The sequence below is a fragment of the Cricetulus griseus genome, chromosome 4 (genome assembly GCF_003668045.3).
Source record: "Cricetulus griseus strain 17A/GY chromosome 4, alternate assembly CriGri-PICRH-1.0, whole genome shotgun sequence".
In the NCBI taxonomy this organism is placed as follows: Eukaryota; Metazoa; Chordata; class Mammalia; order Rodentia; family Cricetidae; genus Cricetulus; species Cricetulus griseus.
The window spans coordinates 183,164,465-183,183,212 of record NC_048597.1 but is presented as its reverse complement, the minus strand read 5'-3'; the positions used below and the strand labels follow the sequence as shown (position 1 = coordinate 183,183,212).

Here is an 18,748-nt window from a genome sequence, read left to right as displayed (position 1 = left end):
GTGTGTGTGTGTGTGTATGCAGGTGCTCTCAAAGGCCAGAAGATCCCCTGGAGCTAGAGTTACAGTGGTTGTGAGCCACCTGATGTAAGTGCTGGGGACAGAACTCATGTCCTCTGGAAGAGCCACAAAGTCTTCCCTAACCACTGAACCATCTCTCCAGCCCTGGTTTCCTTTATTTTAACTGGGTTTGGGGGATCAAACTCAGGTCCTTATATTTGGACAGCAAGCACTTTTCTGACTGAGCTGTCTCTTCCGGCCCACTTTTATGTTCTGGGTCAAAATGGTCACCCGTGACTTCAAGAGGACAGGGGACAGGGATTTACACATACCTGGAGGGCAGGAAAGAACTGGAAATAGTTGGGACAGCACATTCATGGGGTCTCTTTGAGCAGCATTCAAGGTGGCTTCTTTCTGGAGAGTGGCCCTGTGGGGACTGCCCTAGAAAGGTCTTGCAGAGCCATGCTAGAGTGACCCTGGGTGCTCTGATTGGACTCTGTCACTCTACCGTCTGCCTTTCCAAGCTCTCCTGAGATGGAAGGTGGCATTTTGTTCTCCACTGAGAAACAAAGGGACAGGATGAGAATCATGCCTATAGCCTGGGTGAGAAAGGTTGAGCAAGGGGCCAGAAGCCAGAGTCACTGCCTCCTTCCAGGTCCTGCCTAACAGGAAGTCTCTGAATCATGGTCTGTAGCATTGGGTGTACACTGTAATTCCTTCCTGGACACTGTGCTCTGTTTACACAGCAACTAGTGATTTGACATTTGGCGCTCTTACCTTTCATTTCTCTGGATCTGCACAGAGAGTAGAATGCCACCTGTGTTTTTACGGAAACCAAACTGAGACTCTGAGGCATTGATATGTAGACAAAAATCTCAGAGTGAACAGGTGGCCTTTCCTGGGCCAGGAGATTCCTGTTGCTGGCCCTGTTTTCCAGGCTGGTCAGCTGGAGCTGGCTGTTGCTCCCTGCAGGCTGGCATGCAAGGAGTTCAGAGAACCTCTTTAGGCTTGGTATCAGCTGCTTTCTCTGTTCTCCCAGGGGTTGGCCACTTTAAATTAAAGGAGGAAATAAATAAAGGTCACTCTTGTTATGTATGTTAACCCCAAGGGTTGCAGGCCTCAACTTTCAAGCTTGCTAACAGCCTTGATCTAGCCTTTTGATTCCCAAGATGACTTCAGTCAGTTCCTTTCCTCAGCTGTAGCCTTGGAGGTAAAAAGATAATTTGGTAATTCTCTGAATGGTCATTTGTCCTAATTTGAGGATGCTAAGAAGCGCTCATACAAAAGTAAGGCCATTGGGTTGAGAGCTCCTGGTGTGAACACTTTAGTTATGGGATTTTGTTTGTTTGTTTGTTTGTTTGTTTTAGGGGTGGGGAGAGTACTCTCATATGGCCCAAGCTGACCTTAAATTTCTGGTCATCTTGCCTCCAACCGCCTGAGTGATGGGATTAAAGGCATGCAACACTATTCTTACTTTATGAAGTGCTGGATATGGAACCCGGAGTCGGTGCACGTTAGGCAAGCACTTCACCAACTGAGCTACAATCCCAGCCCTTCATTGAAAAAATTTTAAAGTTCCAAGATTTCTACCACTTTGAGTTGGCCCTCAGCATTTGTAGCCATCAGGTAGCAGCAGACTGGAAAGGTAGAATCTGCACTTTCCCAAGTAACAAGAGATACAGGGAATCGAGAAGTGTCAAGTGGTGGCTTTGGAGACCTGTGTGGTTCCAGGCTGAACCTTCAGTTTATTTTGGAGGGGTACCCACATCAGTAGGGGGAGGGTGTGCTTGTTTATCCTCTTCAAAAATCCTGTTCAACTTGTCCAGCCTGGGCACTGACAGCAAGCTGCTTTGTAGCCATCTATAAGGTCCCATGGTCGGTAAGTGACCAAGCTAATCTCAACAAGGAGTTTAACCCCTATTTTATTTTCCTATCGCTGCCCTTAGCTTTTTCCTGGTGATGTAAACTCAGGGGCATGATGTCGTGGGGTGGAGTCTCTTTTGAAGGCAGCTCCTTGAAGTTAACAGCAGGGGTTGCTGGATTCTATAAACAGGTATTTCATATGCTGGTCATAGGTTAGCTTAAGGAGACAGTGTCTTAGAAATATGAGAGAACCCAGAGAAACTGGAGAACATTCAGCAAGCACTTCTTTTTAAAGAAGTGATGTTAAAAAATTAAATCTGGGAGCAGAAGAGAGAGCTCAGCTAATAAAGTACTTTGTCTTCAAGTGTGGGGACCTGAGTTAGATCCTTCAGAGGCCGCACCAAAAAAAAAAAAAAAAAAAAAAAAAAAAAAAAAAAAAAAAAAAAAAAAAAATGGTACGGCCCCTTCCCTTGCTTTCACATAACATAGATCCACCATTTTAACTAACTGAAAATGTATTGTTTGGGGTTTTTATGTGTGCATAGTGAGAGCACACAACGCCACACTTCACAGTGAGAACACACAACACACTTTACAATGACAGCACACAGCACTGCACTTCACAATGAGAACACACAGCGTCACACGAGAGCACACAATGCCACACCACCAGCTTAGTGCCAAAACATCTCTCACTGCCTACTTCTCCAAACCCTGGCTTCTGTCAGCCACCAACCTACCTACCTTACGTCTCTATGGGTTTTTCTCATCTGGAGCTTGCACATGAATGGAATCAAATATCTAGGCATGAACTTCTGAACACATGGCCTTTGGGGGAAAATCAGTGTTTTCCCTATTTGGTTGAGAGAGTCTTTTTTTTTTTTAAGATTTTATTTATTTATTTATTTATTTATTTATTATGTATACAACATTCTGCTTCCATGTATATCTGCACACCAGAAGAGGGCACCAGATCTCATAACGGATGGTTGTGAGCCACCGTATGGTTGCTGGGAATTGGGAACTCAGGACCTCTGGAAGAACAGTCAGTGCTCTTAACCTCTGAGCCATCTCTCCAGCCCCCGGTTGAGAGAGTTTTTATGGGAGCTGTTATCTTGAGTATCTGAATATGTTTATTATGTGGTTTAAATGACAGCCTGTGTCAAGGACACTCTGTGAGCAAGTATGTGTGTGTGTGTGTTTGCCTGCTTGAATATCTGTGAATCACATGCACGCAGTTCCTGCAGAAGGCAGCATCAATTGGAACTGGAGTCACAGACAGCTGTAAGCCCCCATGTGGGTTCTGAGAACCAAACCTGGATTCTTGGCAAGAACAACCAGTGCTTTTAACCACTGAGCCATCTCTCCAGCCCAAATACTAGGGTTTTATTATCACAGTTTTTATCTGGATCTGTGTCAGAATTATGGGCCTCTCTGAGAATGAATCATGTGGTTTCTTAATCTGTTATAGTGAAACGTGATTTATTTATTTTAGAAGCAAACTATGAAGAAAATGAGTTATGTATGCACATATGTGTGTATACATATGTTCATTTATTATTGTGTGTGTGTGTGTGTGTGTGTGTGTGTGTGTGTGTGTGTGTCATGGTGTGTGCATGGAGGTCAGAGGATAACCTTGTGGAATTTGTTCTCTCCTTTTCCTTTTACATACTTACTGGGACTGAACTCAGTTTGTTGATGCTTCTACCTACTGAGCCATCTTGCCAGCCCCAGGAGGCCACTCATATTTTTAAGCTACATAATCACTGAGTCACTTTAGGGGAAAAAAAAAAAGTAAGTAAGTGGATTCCTTACAAAAGGAATCCACATCACTTTAGGATGAAGAGGGGTCAGGAAGTATCTTTTAGGTGGTTCTGTATGCAGGAAAATGACCACTTCAGCAACAAACACACAGAGTGGAAATACATTTTTCTGGAAGCTTTGTCTCTTTAGCCTGAGGTGTGGTGAATTTAGTATCAGGCAGGAGGAAATGAACTGGTGACTTTAATCTACTTTAGTAGCAACAAGTTGCCTGCTGTCTTCTGCTCTGGGTGTTGGGGCAAGGACTCTGAGACCTGGCAGCAGGGGGAAATAACATGTGACCATGATATGACAGGAGTGAAAGCCTTAGAAGTTTCACTTCAGCTTCATGGTTGCCTGGTACTGCCTCATTTCCTCAAGTTTCTTCTAGGCCCTTAAACTAGGGCCTCTCATGTTGCAGAGGAAACTGAAGGCAGATGTTAGCTCAAGAATTACCCAGAGTCCTAAAAAGACTAGCAGAGCCTGGACTGGAAGCCACATCTTACAAAAGGAAACTTAAGATGAGCCTTGGGGTTCTTACCTTTGGAATCAACTCTGTTTTGAAACACCTGGGACTTTGAAAGCCTAAAGGACTTGACCAGGAGATCTCAAGCCAAAGTGGGACCCATAGGCAGCTGGAGGGCAGGAGAGGCCCGTGAGATGGGGTGTCACCAGTCTGACCCAAGGGCTCGTTAGAGACAGCATCTCAGGACCTGCTCTAGCTAGACCTTGAGACAAAATGAGCATTTATTGGGTGACTCCTATGCTCAAGAGAACTCAAACCCCCACAAACTAGAGACCCATGACAGTGAAATCCACAGAGAACTAGGAAGAGGGGGTAGAGAGAGCTTTAGAACCAAAACAAGCTTTTATTTACCTGAATAGCCCACTGTCACTTTGTGGTGGGACCCTGAAGATAGTATAAGGGGTGTGACTTCCTACATCTTACAGTAAGCAAGGGATTCATTATCAGTCCAGGTTGTCATTACGCTAAGGAGAGCAACCATGAGGCTGTATTGCAAAGAGACAGCCACTTTCCAGCAGGTGAGGGGAGTGGGGAGCTGGACACCTCTCAGCTCAGCTCCTGCAGCCTCCACACACTGGAGTGTGGGTAGCCAGTGGCACGGAACTGACAAGCCAGCATTCTCTCCTCTGGCCTCCTGGCCTCCACGCCTCAGCTGTTTGCCCTCATTCAGCAGAAAAGGGAGACAGAAAGGAAACAAAAGCTGGCTGTGGCAGAAGCCTTGTTAATTAGTAAAGCCTGGAAGGTCTGTGTATTCTGCACTAGGACGAGCCCTGGCCCTGTCTGCCAATGACCATCAGGCGTAAGGCTGGCCAAGGTGTCAGACCTGAGCTCTGGAAGGAAAGGGCACTCAGCTCCTCAATTAAGCAGGGCACTCAAGACATAGCCACTGGTGTGCCGTGCTGGAGCTCTGTGCTTGTCATAAATGTACAAGTCCACCTGTTTCAGGGTGGTGAGAAATTCTTAAGTGCAGATTAACTCGTGAAAGTATGGCGTTTGCCAGCAGTCCTTATTTGCAATGAGTGTTGACATCAGACAAAGCCGGGACGGGGGCGGGGGTGGGGTGGGGTAGGGTGGGGTGGTGGTGTTGTGCATCATGGTATTTGCACACTTCCCCCAGCTCTCCTCCCTTTACCCCTGCCACCACCTTTTAAATTAGTAACTAGAGCACATGGTTGAAAGTGAAGGATTTTAAAAGTAGTGTAAATTCAGCAGTTCAGCACTTTAAAGTATGTTATTTGCCCCTTAGTCACCATCAGTTTACCAGACCAACATACTGGATAACGGGTCTAAATTTTTAATGAATGAACCAGCCAGGAAACTTGGCTTGCCCTTTAAACACTACGGACTCATCTCTGCACTGCACATAGCTGCTCTGGAAAGGCCAGAGGCACTTTCCAGGTGAAGATCTCCATTATTTCTTCCAAGAAGTGTAGGTTTGGGAGCTGGAGAAATGGCTCAGAGGGCCCTCTCCCAGAGGACCAGAATTGTGTTCCTACAGTCCACACTGGGTCATTCACAAAGTGCTTCTGAGTGTAGCTCTAAGGCAGGGTTTTTCAACCTTCCTAATGCTGTGGCCCTTTAACACAGTTCCTCACATTGTGGAGCCCCCAATCATAAAAGAATTTTCTCTGCTACTTCATAACTGTGACTTTGCTACTGTTATGAATCATAATATAAATATCTGATATGCAGGCTATCTGATGTGCAACCCCCAAAGGGGTTGTGACTCACAGGTTGAGAACCACTGGTCTAAGGGATCTGTCTGCACTAACATGAGTGTAAGTACAGGCATGTGGGCACACACACACACACACACACACACACACACACACACACACACACAAATAAAATAAAATCTTTTTTTTTTTAAGTGAAGGTTTAAGGGGCTGGCAAGATGTTTCAGTGGGTAAGGGCCCTTTCCGCCCAGACTGAGACTCTGAATTCAGTCCCTGGAACTGAAAGCACTGATGCTTGCGAGATGCTTTCTGACCTCACACACATGCACAACACTAACACACCCAATAAAAAACAAGTAAGTGTAAAAAGAAGTGTAGGTTTGATTTGTGGCCTGTAAACATGGCTTCTAGGGTGCCTGGTACCCTAGATCATAAGGTTAGAATTGAATGTTCTTTGGATGCCAAACATGCATTAATATAAACAGATACATGGTGGGCTGGGGAGAATATTCACCTGGCAAGCAGGCACTTGGATGTAAGTTTGATGCACAGAACCAATGTGAAAAATCTGGGTGTGGTATCAGGTTTTTGTAATCCTATTGCCTCAGAGATGGAGATAGGCAGATCTCTGGGATTGGCTGGCTGGCTACTCTATCCTACTTGGTGAATTCCAGGATAATGAGACCTGTCAAAAAAAAAAAAAAAAAAGTGGAATGACAAGGTTGCTCTCTGGCTTCCAGATGCACACATGTGCAACCTGCAACCCCCATCTCCCATCCCGAAATTCCATGGCATAGAGTTAAAATGTCACAGTGGGAAAAACACAATTTGTAAAAGAGAAACCTGAGCCTTGAGAGCTGTTGTCCACAGCCCCTGGGCTTTTCTCTCTTCACCCCACAATGGGCTTCTCCACCTCCCTGTTGGTTGGTTTAAATGTTGGAGGAGCACTCATGCAAAGTGAGGGGCCAGGTGCCTGTGTCTGTTCACCCTCCTAACTATTGGTGGTGAGAAGGAATCGCTTTGCTGTGTAAAACAGCATGAGAGATCGCTCTGTGCTGTGTTTGTACAGCTGTGGCCTGGCTCCGCTATCTCTTACTGTTCAGAAGGGCCTGTGAACAGACTGGGGAAAGATTTCCACAGACTGGAGGAGGTGAGAATGTGCCTGATTGTCCTCCAGGTGCCTGTGGCCAAAACAGTTGAACTTTTAAAAGAAAATGCACATTTATTTTGTAATTGTGAATCCATGCTGGGTTTCTGTGGTTCAGAATAAAGACATTACAAGAGAGTTTGCCATGGATAAACTTGCCTCCACTTTTCCCACGCCCCACTCCCCTTTCTCACAGTCAGTCAGAACCGCCAGTTCATAGCGAAGCCAGGTACACACGCTACCACCTGTCTTATACACAGAAAGGCTGGAAGGATTGTTCTGCCCCTCGTTTGTTTTTCACTTTCACTGCATAGCACTACTGAACAGATACAATACTGAAGGACATTTAGTAGACTGCAGGCTTCTATGGTGTAGCGTCTCATTTTGTTTTGTTTTTGTTTTAGTCTTCACTTTGTAATTCTGCCTGGCCTAGAACTCACTGTGTAGACCAGGCTGGCCTTGAACTCACAGAGATTTCCTTGTTTTCCGAGTAGTGGGATTAAGGTGTGTACCACACCTGGCCATTAGGCTCATTTTTGTACCATTGTGCACATGTGTTGGCTATAGTACTTGGAGAGAAGTTACTGTGCAGAGGGAATGTCTGCTATAACTTCAATACCTATTACCACATTGTCTTCTAGGTTCTCCAGCAGTGTTTCATCCCACCAGCCATGTCTTCTGACTCTGCCCAACACTGTTACCAAAACTTTTTAGCTTGGCTACCTGATAGATGGAGAAACTATCTTAATGCAGCTTTTAGTCATGGTCCAGGCTTGGAAAACAAGAGTAGAAAATGGTGCCTTTGCTTTGTGGCCATGATATAGTGTAGGGTTTTCAAGTCGCTGGAGTGACAGGGAATTGGAGTTGATATTTGGTAAGTGTGACTTCCCTGTGTGAGTGAATAAAGTTAAAACGCTAAATGGCAAACACAGGTCTGTGAATCAGAAGTGTGTGTCTTTGGTCTTTCTTCTGGTCGTATGGTCTCTCCAATCTTGCTGTGACATCGGGGAAGTAAGATCAGAGTCACAGCAATAGCCCTGACACTATAAATATGGCTTCTGTGTCTGTATGGTGACCTTCTGGGTCAGCAGAGCTTTGCCAGCTCTGACATCTCTGCCACATGAACTGGACCCAGACATCAGTAAGAATCTGGGAAAGATGATGTGGGAACTGGGGCATTTGGGAGCTGGGAGGCCTTGGAAGAGCTTTTCTACACCAACTTTCTTTGCTTGGATCTCTCACAGAACTTTCATGTGGCCCTTGCCCTGAACAAAAGGGTATGGGGCTTTGTTTGTTTTTAGATGCCAAGACTATTGTTGAATTAGGTATGGTTCCAGGAAAAGGGGAAGTTTGTTTTATGGTCTTTTTATAAATTAGTGAGCTAGGAGTGGTGGGGGAACAGAGGCCAGAGAAGGTTTCTGGAGAGATTTGCAAACAAAGGCTTACATTAAACGTTAAACTATTTGTAAACACAATGTGGGTTACCACACTGTGAACACAGAGAAAGGCAAATTAGCACTTTGCAAATGATCAAACCAGCACCAAGTGTCAGGATATATGCATGTTCCCTAAAGCCAAACAGCCTGTGCCACGGCCAGATGTGAACTTACAGACCAAGTGCCCTTCTCTAGCAAGCCAGGGTACAGCCACATTAATCTATAATTCACATAACAATCAACTCTGTGGTTATAGTGTATATACAGGATTGTGTAGCCATTACTAGTCAACACTAGAATGTTTTCATTAAGTCTCAAATGAAAATGCATGCCCACTGGTAGACCCTCCCCACCTCTCCCCCAGACCTTCCTCTAGCCCTGGCCAACCATTAAGCTATTTTTCCATATCTTTAGATTTACTGTTCTAGACCTTTTCTTCAGCACCAATATAGGGTCTTTCATGACATTTGTCTTTCACGTGGTGTCATGTTTTCTGTTGTAGCATACATCAGTATTTCATTTCTTTTTAGGAGCAGATACTAGTCCATTTACATACCTATCAAATTTTATTTACCCGCTCATTTATTGATGGGAATATAAGTTGTTTCCACTTTGGGACTCTATGAATAATGATGACTTGAGCATGTGTATGTACATTTTTTATGTAAGTAGAAGTTTTATTTCTCTTAGGCATATAGAAAAGAATGAAGTATCTGGTCAGGGGGAAACTTGGTTTAACATTGTTTTGAGGAGCTGACAACTTTCCTGCATGGCTACACAATTTTGTATTTTCTCAGGGATGCATGACGGTTTTTGTTTTTCTCTATGCTCCCTAGCACTAGGCGTGTGTGACTGAGCTCTGATTTGCCCTTCTCTAGTGACTAGCAGTTTTGAGCAGCTCTTCCTGTGCCCCTTCCTGTATCTTCTTTGGAAACAAATCTATTCCTATCCATTGCCCTTGTTGAGAGTTGGTGTCTTGCCGGGCATTGAGGCACATGTTTTTAATCCCAGCACTTGGGAGGCAGAGTCAGTTTGAAGCCAGCTTGGTCTAGAGTAAATTCCAGGACAGTCAGAACTATGTGAGAGATCCTGCTTCAAAAATAAATAGATAAAGGTGATTTATCTTTTTATTAGGAAGGTGAAGAATATATATATTTTAATATGGTCCAATTTGCAAATATTTCCTCTCGTTCTGTGGGCCATCTTATCATCCTGATGGCATCCCCAGCATTGCAAAAGTTTCTTACTTTTCAGGGACTACTCTTTCTTGGTGAGTTACAGGCTCACAACCTTCTGTAACTCTAGTCCTGGAGGGATATAATGCCCTCTTCTGGATGCCTTGGGTACTTCACACACACGGTACACATAATACATGCAAGCATATACTTACACACACAGAAGTCTGTCTGGTTTTTTGTTATCTGTGCTTCTGGTTTTGTAGCTGAGAAACCTTTGCCTAAACCAAAATCACAGATATACACTCCTGTGTCTTCTAAGAGCTTTAATGGTTTTAGTTCTAGACTTTGGGTCCATGACCCAGTTTAAGTTCATTTTGTGAAGGGGTGCTGTCTTCATTTGCTTGTTTGCTTTTGTTTGTGACAAGGTCATGTGTAGCCCAGGCTAGCCTCAAATTCATTATGTAGCAGAGGATGACCTTGACCTCTTCTTTCTCTTGCTTGTACCACGTTAGTGCTGGAGAAGGTGCCCACAACACCCAGTGTATGTGATGCTAGGGATCAAACCCATGGCTTCATGTATGCCAGGCAAGCATCCTATTAGCAGAGCTGTTATGCCCCCAGCCTACCCACTTTCCCCATCTTGTGGGTGGGGATGAGAATAGCTTCTGGGGTCCTTCAAATTGGAGACCTCAAAATGGGCTGAGCACAGGGAAGGGCTGGCAGGCATTCTATGAAAGCCATCCCAGATGATCTTCCAATGAGTGGGTGTGGCTATGCTCTTGTGATACTTCATCTTTTCATTTATTTTTCACTTTTTTTTTTTGTATTGACAGACATCAAACTACATAGCTCTACCGTGGCCCATATTTCATTTAAGAGCAGATGACAGGCATCAAGTGGCCTGTAGGCTGTCATTCACACTGTCTTCTTCCCCTGACATCTAGCATGATTTTTCTTTTCTTAATGCTGGGTGTTGAAATGAATCCTGCAGCCGGGTGGTGGTACCACAGGCCTTTAATCCCAGCAATCAGGAGGCAGAGGCAGGATGGTCTCTGAGTTCAAGGCCAGCCTAGTCTACAAAGCGAGTTCCAGGACTGACAAGGTTTCCCTAAATTGCCTGGGCTAGCTTCGAAAGCATCAAGTACCCCAGGCTAGCCCAGAACTTCCAATCATTCTGCCTCATCCTGCTGTTGCTGAGATGGCAAGGTTCCAGCTGTGGTACTTTTCAGAAGCCAGCTTCCCTCATGAGTTGGGGACCACCTGTGAACACTCATTCCTTTGTTCTTTGTTCTTAGAATGTGGAGGTCCTGGCCAGCAGGAGCAACTCATCAGAGCAGAGCCAAGGAGAGGCAGACCTGCGTGAGAAAGTGCTGAAGGAGGAGAATGAGAAGCTGCAGGCAAGGATTGCAGAGCTGGAGCGCAGACTGGCCCAGCTGCAGAGGCAGATGGAGGATGTGAAAGATGATGAGGCCCAAGCAAAGGAGACACTCCGCAAGTTTGAGGTGAGGCTCCCTGGGTCTTGGTCGGGGCTTGGCAGTTCGTGGCCCTCTTTCCTATAGTGATTGTAGAGTTGGGGAAGAGACTGTCAGGATTTATTTAGGATGTCAAGGTGACCTGCAAGCATCAATGGGAGTGGCAAGAACCAGAGGTCTGGGAGCAGGGCTAATGAAGCCAGGGTAGGAAACACAGGTCCAGGCTACACAGTCCCCAGCAGCTCTGGCATCAGACATAGACATCTTTCTGAGGCTCCATGGGGGACCTCTGACCACCTGCAGAGTCCATCATCACGCCACCATTAGGCTGACTCACTGGAGACATTCTTTAACACATAGCTGATATTTTTGGAGATTTTAGCAAACCAGTTATCTATTTTACCCAAGCTTTGGAAGCTGTTAGGGAAAGAGGTGGTAAGCTACAGCAGTAGAATGGGAGGGACGCACTGGCATCCATCAGGTCACCTGCACATCTTTAAAGCAGTGCCTTGTCCATCTCCCCTACCGGGAGTTTCTGACTCTCCAGGGATAAATCTTGGGTATTTGTAATAAAGAAAAAAGTCACCAAGGTAATCCAGAAAGTGACATGTGGCTAGAAATGGGACTGCAGAGGAGCACTCACCCAAGAACTGAGCTGTTCCTTATCTTGGCCCCATGACAGACACTACGGTCATGACTGTCTTTTCTCTTGGACACAGCAGGCATCAGAACACATCAGAGTGTATCCCTGTGTTTTTTGGCCCATCTGTCTCATTGTAGAGTGAAGTGCAGCAGCTAGAGCGAGCCCTTGTGCATGCCAGACAGGAAGAAAAGGAAGCCACCTCTGCCAGAAGAGCTCTGGAGAAGGAACTGGAGCATGCCCAGGTAAGCCTGAGTCTTGCCTTCCTCATCCATGTCGGTCCTTCCAGGGATGCCTTCCACCTGTGTAGCCACCCTGAGCTTCAGACTATCCATCTAGACTGGTGACTTGGGAGTAGGGGATGGTTGGTGATATCTTGAGATGTTTTCATTGTCACACCGGGAGGATGCTGCAAGCATCCTAGAAAACAGGCCAGCCCCACAACCATGAGCTTTCTGGTCCAAACGTCACTGTGCCAAGGTTGAGAAGGCCTTGCCCTTGATGGGAAAGTTCTCGACAGCTTTGCAGAGATAAAATACAAATAGCATGTGGAAGCAGGCTGAACCTGTCCCCAAGGCGGCATGGAGTCGCCTCTCTGCAGAAGCCAATTTCCCTTCTCCTCTGGACAAACACACTCCACACCGGGCAGTTCTTCAAGGCGGCTCTGGAAAGGAGCAGGAAGAAGTCATTTCCTTGAGACCAGATAGCTATCTCTCTTCATAACCAGGAGGTTCCTAGAAAATGAGATTTTCCCATTTGAATGTCAGGTAGATTATTTGAAGTCCACTGTAGTCAGAGCCAGCGCTAAAGTTATAAATTGACTTTTGCACAGCAGCCTCAGTTTGATCCAGGTGTGTCTTCATTCTACCTTCTGCCCTTGGGTTTCAAAATGCTGCCCAAATATCCCTGGGGTGAGTTTTGGGGAAGGTGGGGGCTGAAGGGCTGCTCAAGACTGTTGAAGTTTCACAGTGGGGACCCACTAGTCTGTAGGGTCAGATGGGGACAGCACACAGGAAATGATGATTCACACTTGGAGCCATGGTGCAGAGCTCTGAGTGCACGAGGCTAGTTCTCTTAAACAGTATCTCCTTCGTGTTGAACAGGGTTCACACTTGGACATCACCTAATCTACCATTTGCCTGGGTGCTGGGGATCTGAGCTCAGGTCCTTATGCTTGTGCAGCAAACGCTTGACCCACTGAGCCAGCTTCCCAGGTCCCTTTGCAGCTTTTGCCCTCTGGGTGGCAATGCTGAGTAAGGTACTTTGTAGTTACAGAGACGATGCCTCTAAGGCTAACAGTACAAACCCACTGATTGATAGTGGAAGGAAATTTGCACATGTGGACGGCAGGGCTCACCAGGTGGGTCATTCTAAGACACAGAGCTGGAGGATGTACAATGGCACCCTTGAGCTTGGGGACCATGACCTGTTACTGGCTGCAGAGCCTTTGACTATATGATTGAGGTCAGTAACCAAGGGCCACTGAGCTCCTGATAAAGGACAGGAAGAAGGTGGCATCTCAGACGCCTTGGAGCACAGTAACTATGGCCAGCCATGGAAGCAGCAAGGCTTTTCCCTTCTGCTGTCTCAATATGCAAAAGCCCACTAGGACAGGAGCAGGAGGGAGAAGAGCCTTCCTTTAAGGATAAAAAATAGTATTAAAAAAAAAAAAAACACTTAATCTGACTACCTCCTATATCGGACAACAATAGTGGGATGCCCCTTACACAGAATGCAAATTTTCATCCTTTCTGGTGGAGTCACAGTTTTTGGAACAGATTGAAATCCATAAACTTGAATTTGAGAGTTATTCCAGATATTTTTTTTTAATTTTTTGAGACAGGGGTTCTCTATGTAGCTTTGTAGACTAGGCTGGCCTTGAACTCACAGAGAACCACCTGCCTCTGTCTTCCCAGTGCTGGGTAAAGGCGTGCCCCATCACTGCCTGGCTCATATTCCAGATAATCTTAAAATGTCCTACAATTTAGAAATGTCTTCTAGGACAATGTTCTGCCTTCTCAGTTGTCTAAGAACTATGTTCTAGAGTCTGGGGAATGTAGTTCAGTTGTGTGGAAACTTGCTTATCACCGCAGAACCCTGAATTTGGTTCCCAGCAAAAAGAACACACACTCTCTCTGTCTCTCCCCCTCCCTTTCTGTGGGTATTGAGAGAGAGAGAGAGTGCTGCAAAAACATGTTTCAAATCCTCCCAAAAAGAAGCAGGCTTGGAATCTTTGAAGTGTGTGTGTGTTTGTGTGTGTGTGTGTGTGTGTGTGTGTGCGCGTGTGTGTGCGCGTGTGCACATATGTGCACACAGGACCATGCAGGCACCTGTGGAAGCCAGGTGTCTACACTGGGATGTCTTCCTCTATTGCTTTCCACCTCATTGCTTGAGACAGAGTCTCTCATTGATCCTGTAGCTCTCCTTTCAGCAAGCTGCTGGCCAGTGAGCAACTCCCACCCCCACCCACCCCATCCTCCTGACTCTACCTCTTCACCACCCAAGGTATGAGATATCTTATGACATTTTCAGGTGTTAATTGGAGTAAGTATCCCAGCAGGAAATCTACTCGTGTGTGGACTTCACTATCTTGTGTAGCTAGCACACAAGGGAGAGTATAAAGATACCAAAATAACCTAGCTGAAATAGGTGTTCTGGTAAATCTTCCTATGTTGGGTGGCATGCTGGGGTCCAGACACAGAGTGGGTGAAAGTGGGGTGATTTGGTGGCAGAGAGGAAGGGACTAGGCATAGAGTAACACATGACGTGTGAGCCATGGGAAGCTGTGGACCTGGGATTGACCTACTGACCAGACACTCTGTGTTGGGATCCAAGGGAAGGAGTGAGGTCTCCAGAGGTGCAGCTGAGCCCGATCCTGAAGGTTTTTACAGAACCCTTGCTAGACCCTTGTATTGTTGGTCCCCATGAATTCATATTTTTCTTTTATTAATAGCTTTCATTACATTATTCTGTCATATTGTTACTGAAAATACATTTGGTTGAATTTAACATAATTTTTGTTGACAATTTCACAATATATCCAGTGGACTATGATCATATTCACCCTCCCTTACTTTCTTTTGTCCCCTTCCCAGGCCTGGTGGCCCTTTCTACTTTCATGTCTCCCTTCACACTGAGCTCAATTAAGGTTGCTTGTGTGAGCATGGGTGAGGGGTTATTCACTAAGCTTGGGCAACTTCCCAGTGGCTACACCACTGAAGAAAACGACTCTGCCCCATTAACTGCCTTTAGTTTCTCGGGGAAGGTGGGGCCTGGTGAGCCCCCTCCCTAATCCATGATGGGGTATTGTAAGGGATTCACTTTTTTTTTTTTTGGACAGAGTTTCTCTGTGTAGCCATGGCTGTCTTGGAAGTGATTCTGTAGACCAGGCTGACCTCGAACTCATGGAGATCTTCCTGCCTCTGCCTCTGGAGTACAGGGACTAACGGTGTGCACCACCACCATCTGGGGGTAATTTACATCTTTGAGATCTAGTTCCTTAGAGCTCCCTCCACAGAATGGGCTCAACCTCACCAGGTGCTAACAATTTCTTCCCCTCCTTCTTCTTCTTCTCCTCCCCAATACCAGAAAGTAAACTCCAAACAGAAACCCCAGGGTTTGAACCTTCTGGTGTGTGCCCAACTGTAGTTGTAGTGGGCTGATTGCCTCCACACTGGCCTTGGAGTATCTTTCTTTGCTTGCTTTTCCCCAACAACTTTTGTCGACCTTGGTTCCCTGTAGGAGTGAAGTTTAGCAGCCTGGCAATGTTTGCTGCTTCCCAAAGCACAGTCATTCCATCAGAATTCAGGGAGGGGGGGTGGTACCTCACCAGGGTTTTTTTCACTCCCATGTCCTATGCTTGGCAAGCATACCTGTAGTATTCTCTGAAGACCCAGGAACACCTGGGATGGTTTAGAAGTAGCTTCAGAGAGCACTGGCTGCTGTTCCAGAGGTCGTGAGTTCAATCACAGCAAGCACATGGTGGCTACAACCATCTTTAATGAGATCTGGTGCCCTCTTTCTGGCGTGCAGACATACATTCAGACAGAACACTGTATACACAATAGATAAATAAATCTTAAAAAAACAAAAAAGTAGTTGTTTCAGAATGCGTGAGTGACTGCGTGTGGCTATAGGTTATGGACTGTTGAACACTGTCCAAATGCCAACCATTGTTCTGTGCATTTTCCTGCAATGACACAAGGCTATCCAGGCCTTAAGAGTTCCTGTGCTGGCCGGGTGTTGGTGGCGCACGCCTTTAATCCCAGCACTCGGGAGGCAGAGGCAGGCGGATCTCTGTGAGTTCGAGACCAGCCTGGTCTACAAGAGCTAGTTCCAGGACAGCCAAGGCTACACAGAGAAACCCTGTCTTGAAGCATGCCTCTACTAGGCTGGAGACTGAACTCAGCTTGTAATTTGCTTGTTGGTGTGGTTTTGGTTGGTCTATGATATCATTGTTCTGTTCTAAGAACAAACTTAAAGTTTAAGCGTCTAGCCTGAACGCCACCAGCCACGGTGGCTGCTTGTTGTATGTCCATCTGGCGCTCTCCAGTTTTGCTCTCGCTCTCTCTTCACATAGAGGCAGGTTTCATTGCTTTTGTGGTGTGGCTGTAAAATTCCCCTGACCACCTGCAGCAGAGGATGACCAGGTAGGCGAGTGACACCATCGTATTTCCCCTACTGTCTGCAGAGAGAGCTGAGCCAGACCTCCCAGGAGCAGAAGGAGCTATTAGAGAAACTCCAGGAAGAGACTGGGCAGAAGGAGCAGCTGCAAAAGCTGAAGAACGAGATGGAGAGCGAGCGGTGGCACCTGGACAAGACCATTGAAAAGCTGCAGAAGGAGGTGAGGGGGCAGGAGGCAGAGCAAGGGTCAAGGGGCCCCAGGGAACCCAGCGCTTTCTCCCGGAAGGCCCAGGAGAGCCACAGTTCCCCTATGCACAGATGCACCTGGGCGGTGCTGAGCCCCTGCAGGCATTCTTTGGACTTGTTGAAAATTCCAGAAGTGGAGAAACTTGTCTAAAAAATAAATGCCAAAAGCCTCAGGGCTCTGGGCACCTGGTCACTTGCTAACAATAAACAGATGGCCTGGTGTGGACACACTTAACCAATGCGTATTGAGCTGGAGTTGAGGCTTCTGGGCAGAATCTGCATGTTGACGTCTCTCTGACATATGCAGGAGTGCCAAAGGCAGTTTCTAAACCCTGAAACATCTGTCCCACAGCTCACCTCTGCCTCACAGGGAAAGGCACAGGCCGACAGGCTCCCTGCCTTCTAGAAGTGCACACAGGAGGCTGCCATTTTCTGACGCCTACCGGTGAAGGCATTTTGCTAGTGACCTCTTTAGCTCTAACTAGGATTCTATATTTTGGTATTGTCTTAACTCTGGAAGGCAGGTCTGATTTCAGTGTTTCCCAAAAGGACAGCGCCAAGGCCCTTAGTGGCTAAGTATGTGCCCTAATCATACTGGTTAGCGAAAAGCAAAGCTGTGGCCTCAGGACGATGTGTCCAGTTCCTATTCACTCCTCCATGCTGTCGCCACAGCAGGGTTAGCCAGACCCAGACAGCCCAGGGCCTGGTGTCTGGCGGCCTCAGAGGAGGCTTTCAAGGTAGGGAGCAGAGGAGATGCTCTCTGTGTTGGAGGGGTCTCCCAGCATGGCAGGACTAGTTCATACCATACCACTTCCTCTAGATGTCGGACATTGCAGAGGCCTCCCGAACATCCTCTTTGCAGCTGCAGAGGCAGCTGGGTGAGTATAAGGAGAAGAACCGCCGGGAGCTTGCTGAGATGCAGAATCAACTGAAGGAGAAAAGCCTGGAGGTGGAAAAGGCCAAACTGGCAGCTGTGAAAATGCAAGATGAGGTAATGCCTGCTAGGTAATCCTCTCCTTTATCTCTTCTTGAGAATGTACATCAGCTTGCCTTGCCAGGCTTCTGCTGAGGGGCCTGGGTGGGGCTGGGATTGTGTTGTAGGGAGGGAGATATGCTTAGGGCAGCTTTGGGGCTTGCTTTTTTTCTCCATTCTCTAGTGACTAAAAGCGGATATGGCATCCTAAGACACAAAACTCCCTTGGCTCAGAAGCCAAACAGATACATCTTTAGTCGGGCCATATTCTAGTTTGGTCCAAAGTTTTCTGCCTGAAAAGATGAGCTACTTTTTATGGAGCAAGAATGTTGTGTCCAGGGCTGGAGAGATGGCTCAGAGGTTAAGAGCACTGACTGCTCTTCCAGAGGTCCTGAGTTCAATTCCCAGCAACCACATGGTGGTTCACAACCATCTGTTATGAGATCTGGTGCAGTCTTCTAGTGTGCAGATATACATGGAAGCATGTATATACATGTCATCAGTGCTTTCCTTTATTCCTAGAACAAGATGGCAGGGAATGACTAGATTCTTTTAACAACCTTTTTTTTTTAAAGATTTAACTATATTATGTGTGAATGATGTGTTTTTCCGTGTGTGTGTGTGTGTGTGTGTGTGTGTGTGTGTGTGTGTGTGTGGGTACGGGTGCCCATGGAAGCCAGAAGAGGGCATTGGATCTTTTGGAGCTGCAGTTGCAGGCGTTTGCCTGACTTTACGTGTAGGTGCTGGTATCCAATCTCTGGTCCTCATTGTTGAGCAACCATTAACTAATGAGCATCTCTCCAGCCCTGATACCCATCTTTTGACTTTTATTGAGGTGGTCTCATGGTTAAGAATTTGATAGCCACAGTAAAATAGACTAAAAGACGTCCTTAGGGACTGAGCATGTGGCTCAGTGGTAGAGTGCTTGCCTAGACTGGGTTCCATCTCCAAGTCTTAGGAATTTATGAATGCTGAAATAATTAAAACACACTTGTTATTTCTTTATTATTTATCATTGGGAGTGTATGATGTGTATGTGAAGGTTTGAGTGCAGGAGTGAATGTGTGGAGCTCAGGGACAACTTTATGGAGTTGGTTCTCTCCTTCTACCTTTGCGGGGTTCGGGGATCAAACTGAGATTATCAGGCTTGCGCTGCAACCACCTACCTGCT

The 18,748-nt window shown here is 46.3% G+C and overlaps 1 protein-coding gene across 1 annotated transcript in view; it reads left to right on the top strand.

The window, feature by feature from the left end:
* Cgnl1 (cingulin like 1) overlaps positions 1 to 18,748 on the top strand; it is a 102,721-nt gene that overhangs the window by 59,474 nt on the left and 24,499 nt on the right. The window contains exons 8-11 of the mRNA XM_035443795.1: positions 10,919 to 11,125; positions 11,876 to 11,980; positions 16,426 to 16,578; positions 17,425 to 17,595. Coding sequence (XP_035299686.1) covers positions 10,919 to 11,125; positions 11,876 to 11,980; positions 16,426 to 16,578; positions 17,425 to 17,595 — 636 coding nt within the window. The remainder of the gene's footprint in view (positions 1 to 10,918; positions 11,126 to 11,875; positions 11,981 to 16,425; positions 16,579 to 17,424; positions 17,596 to 18,748) is intronic.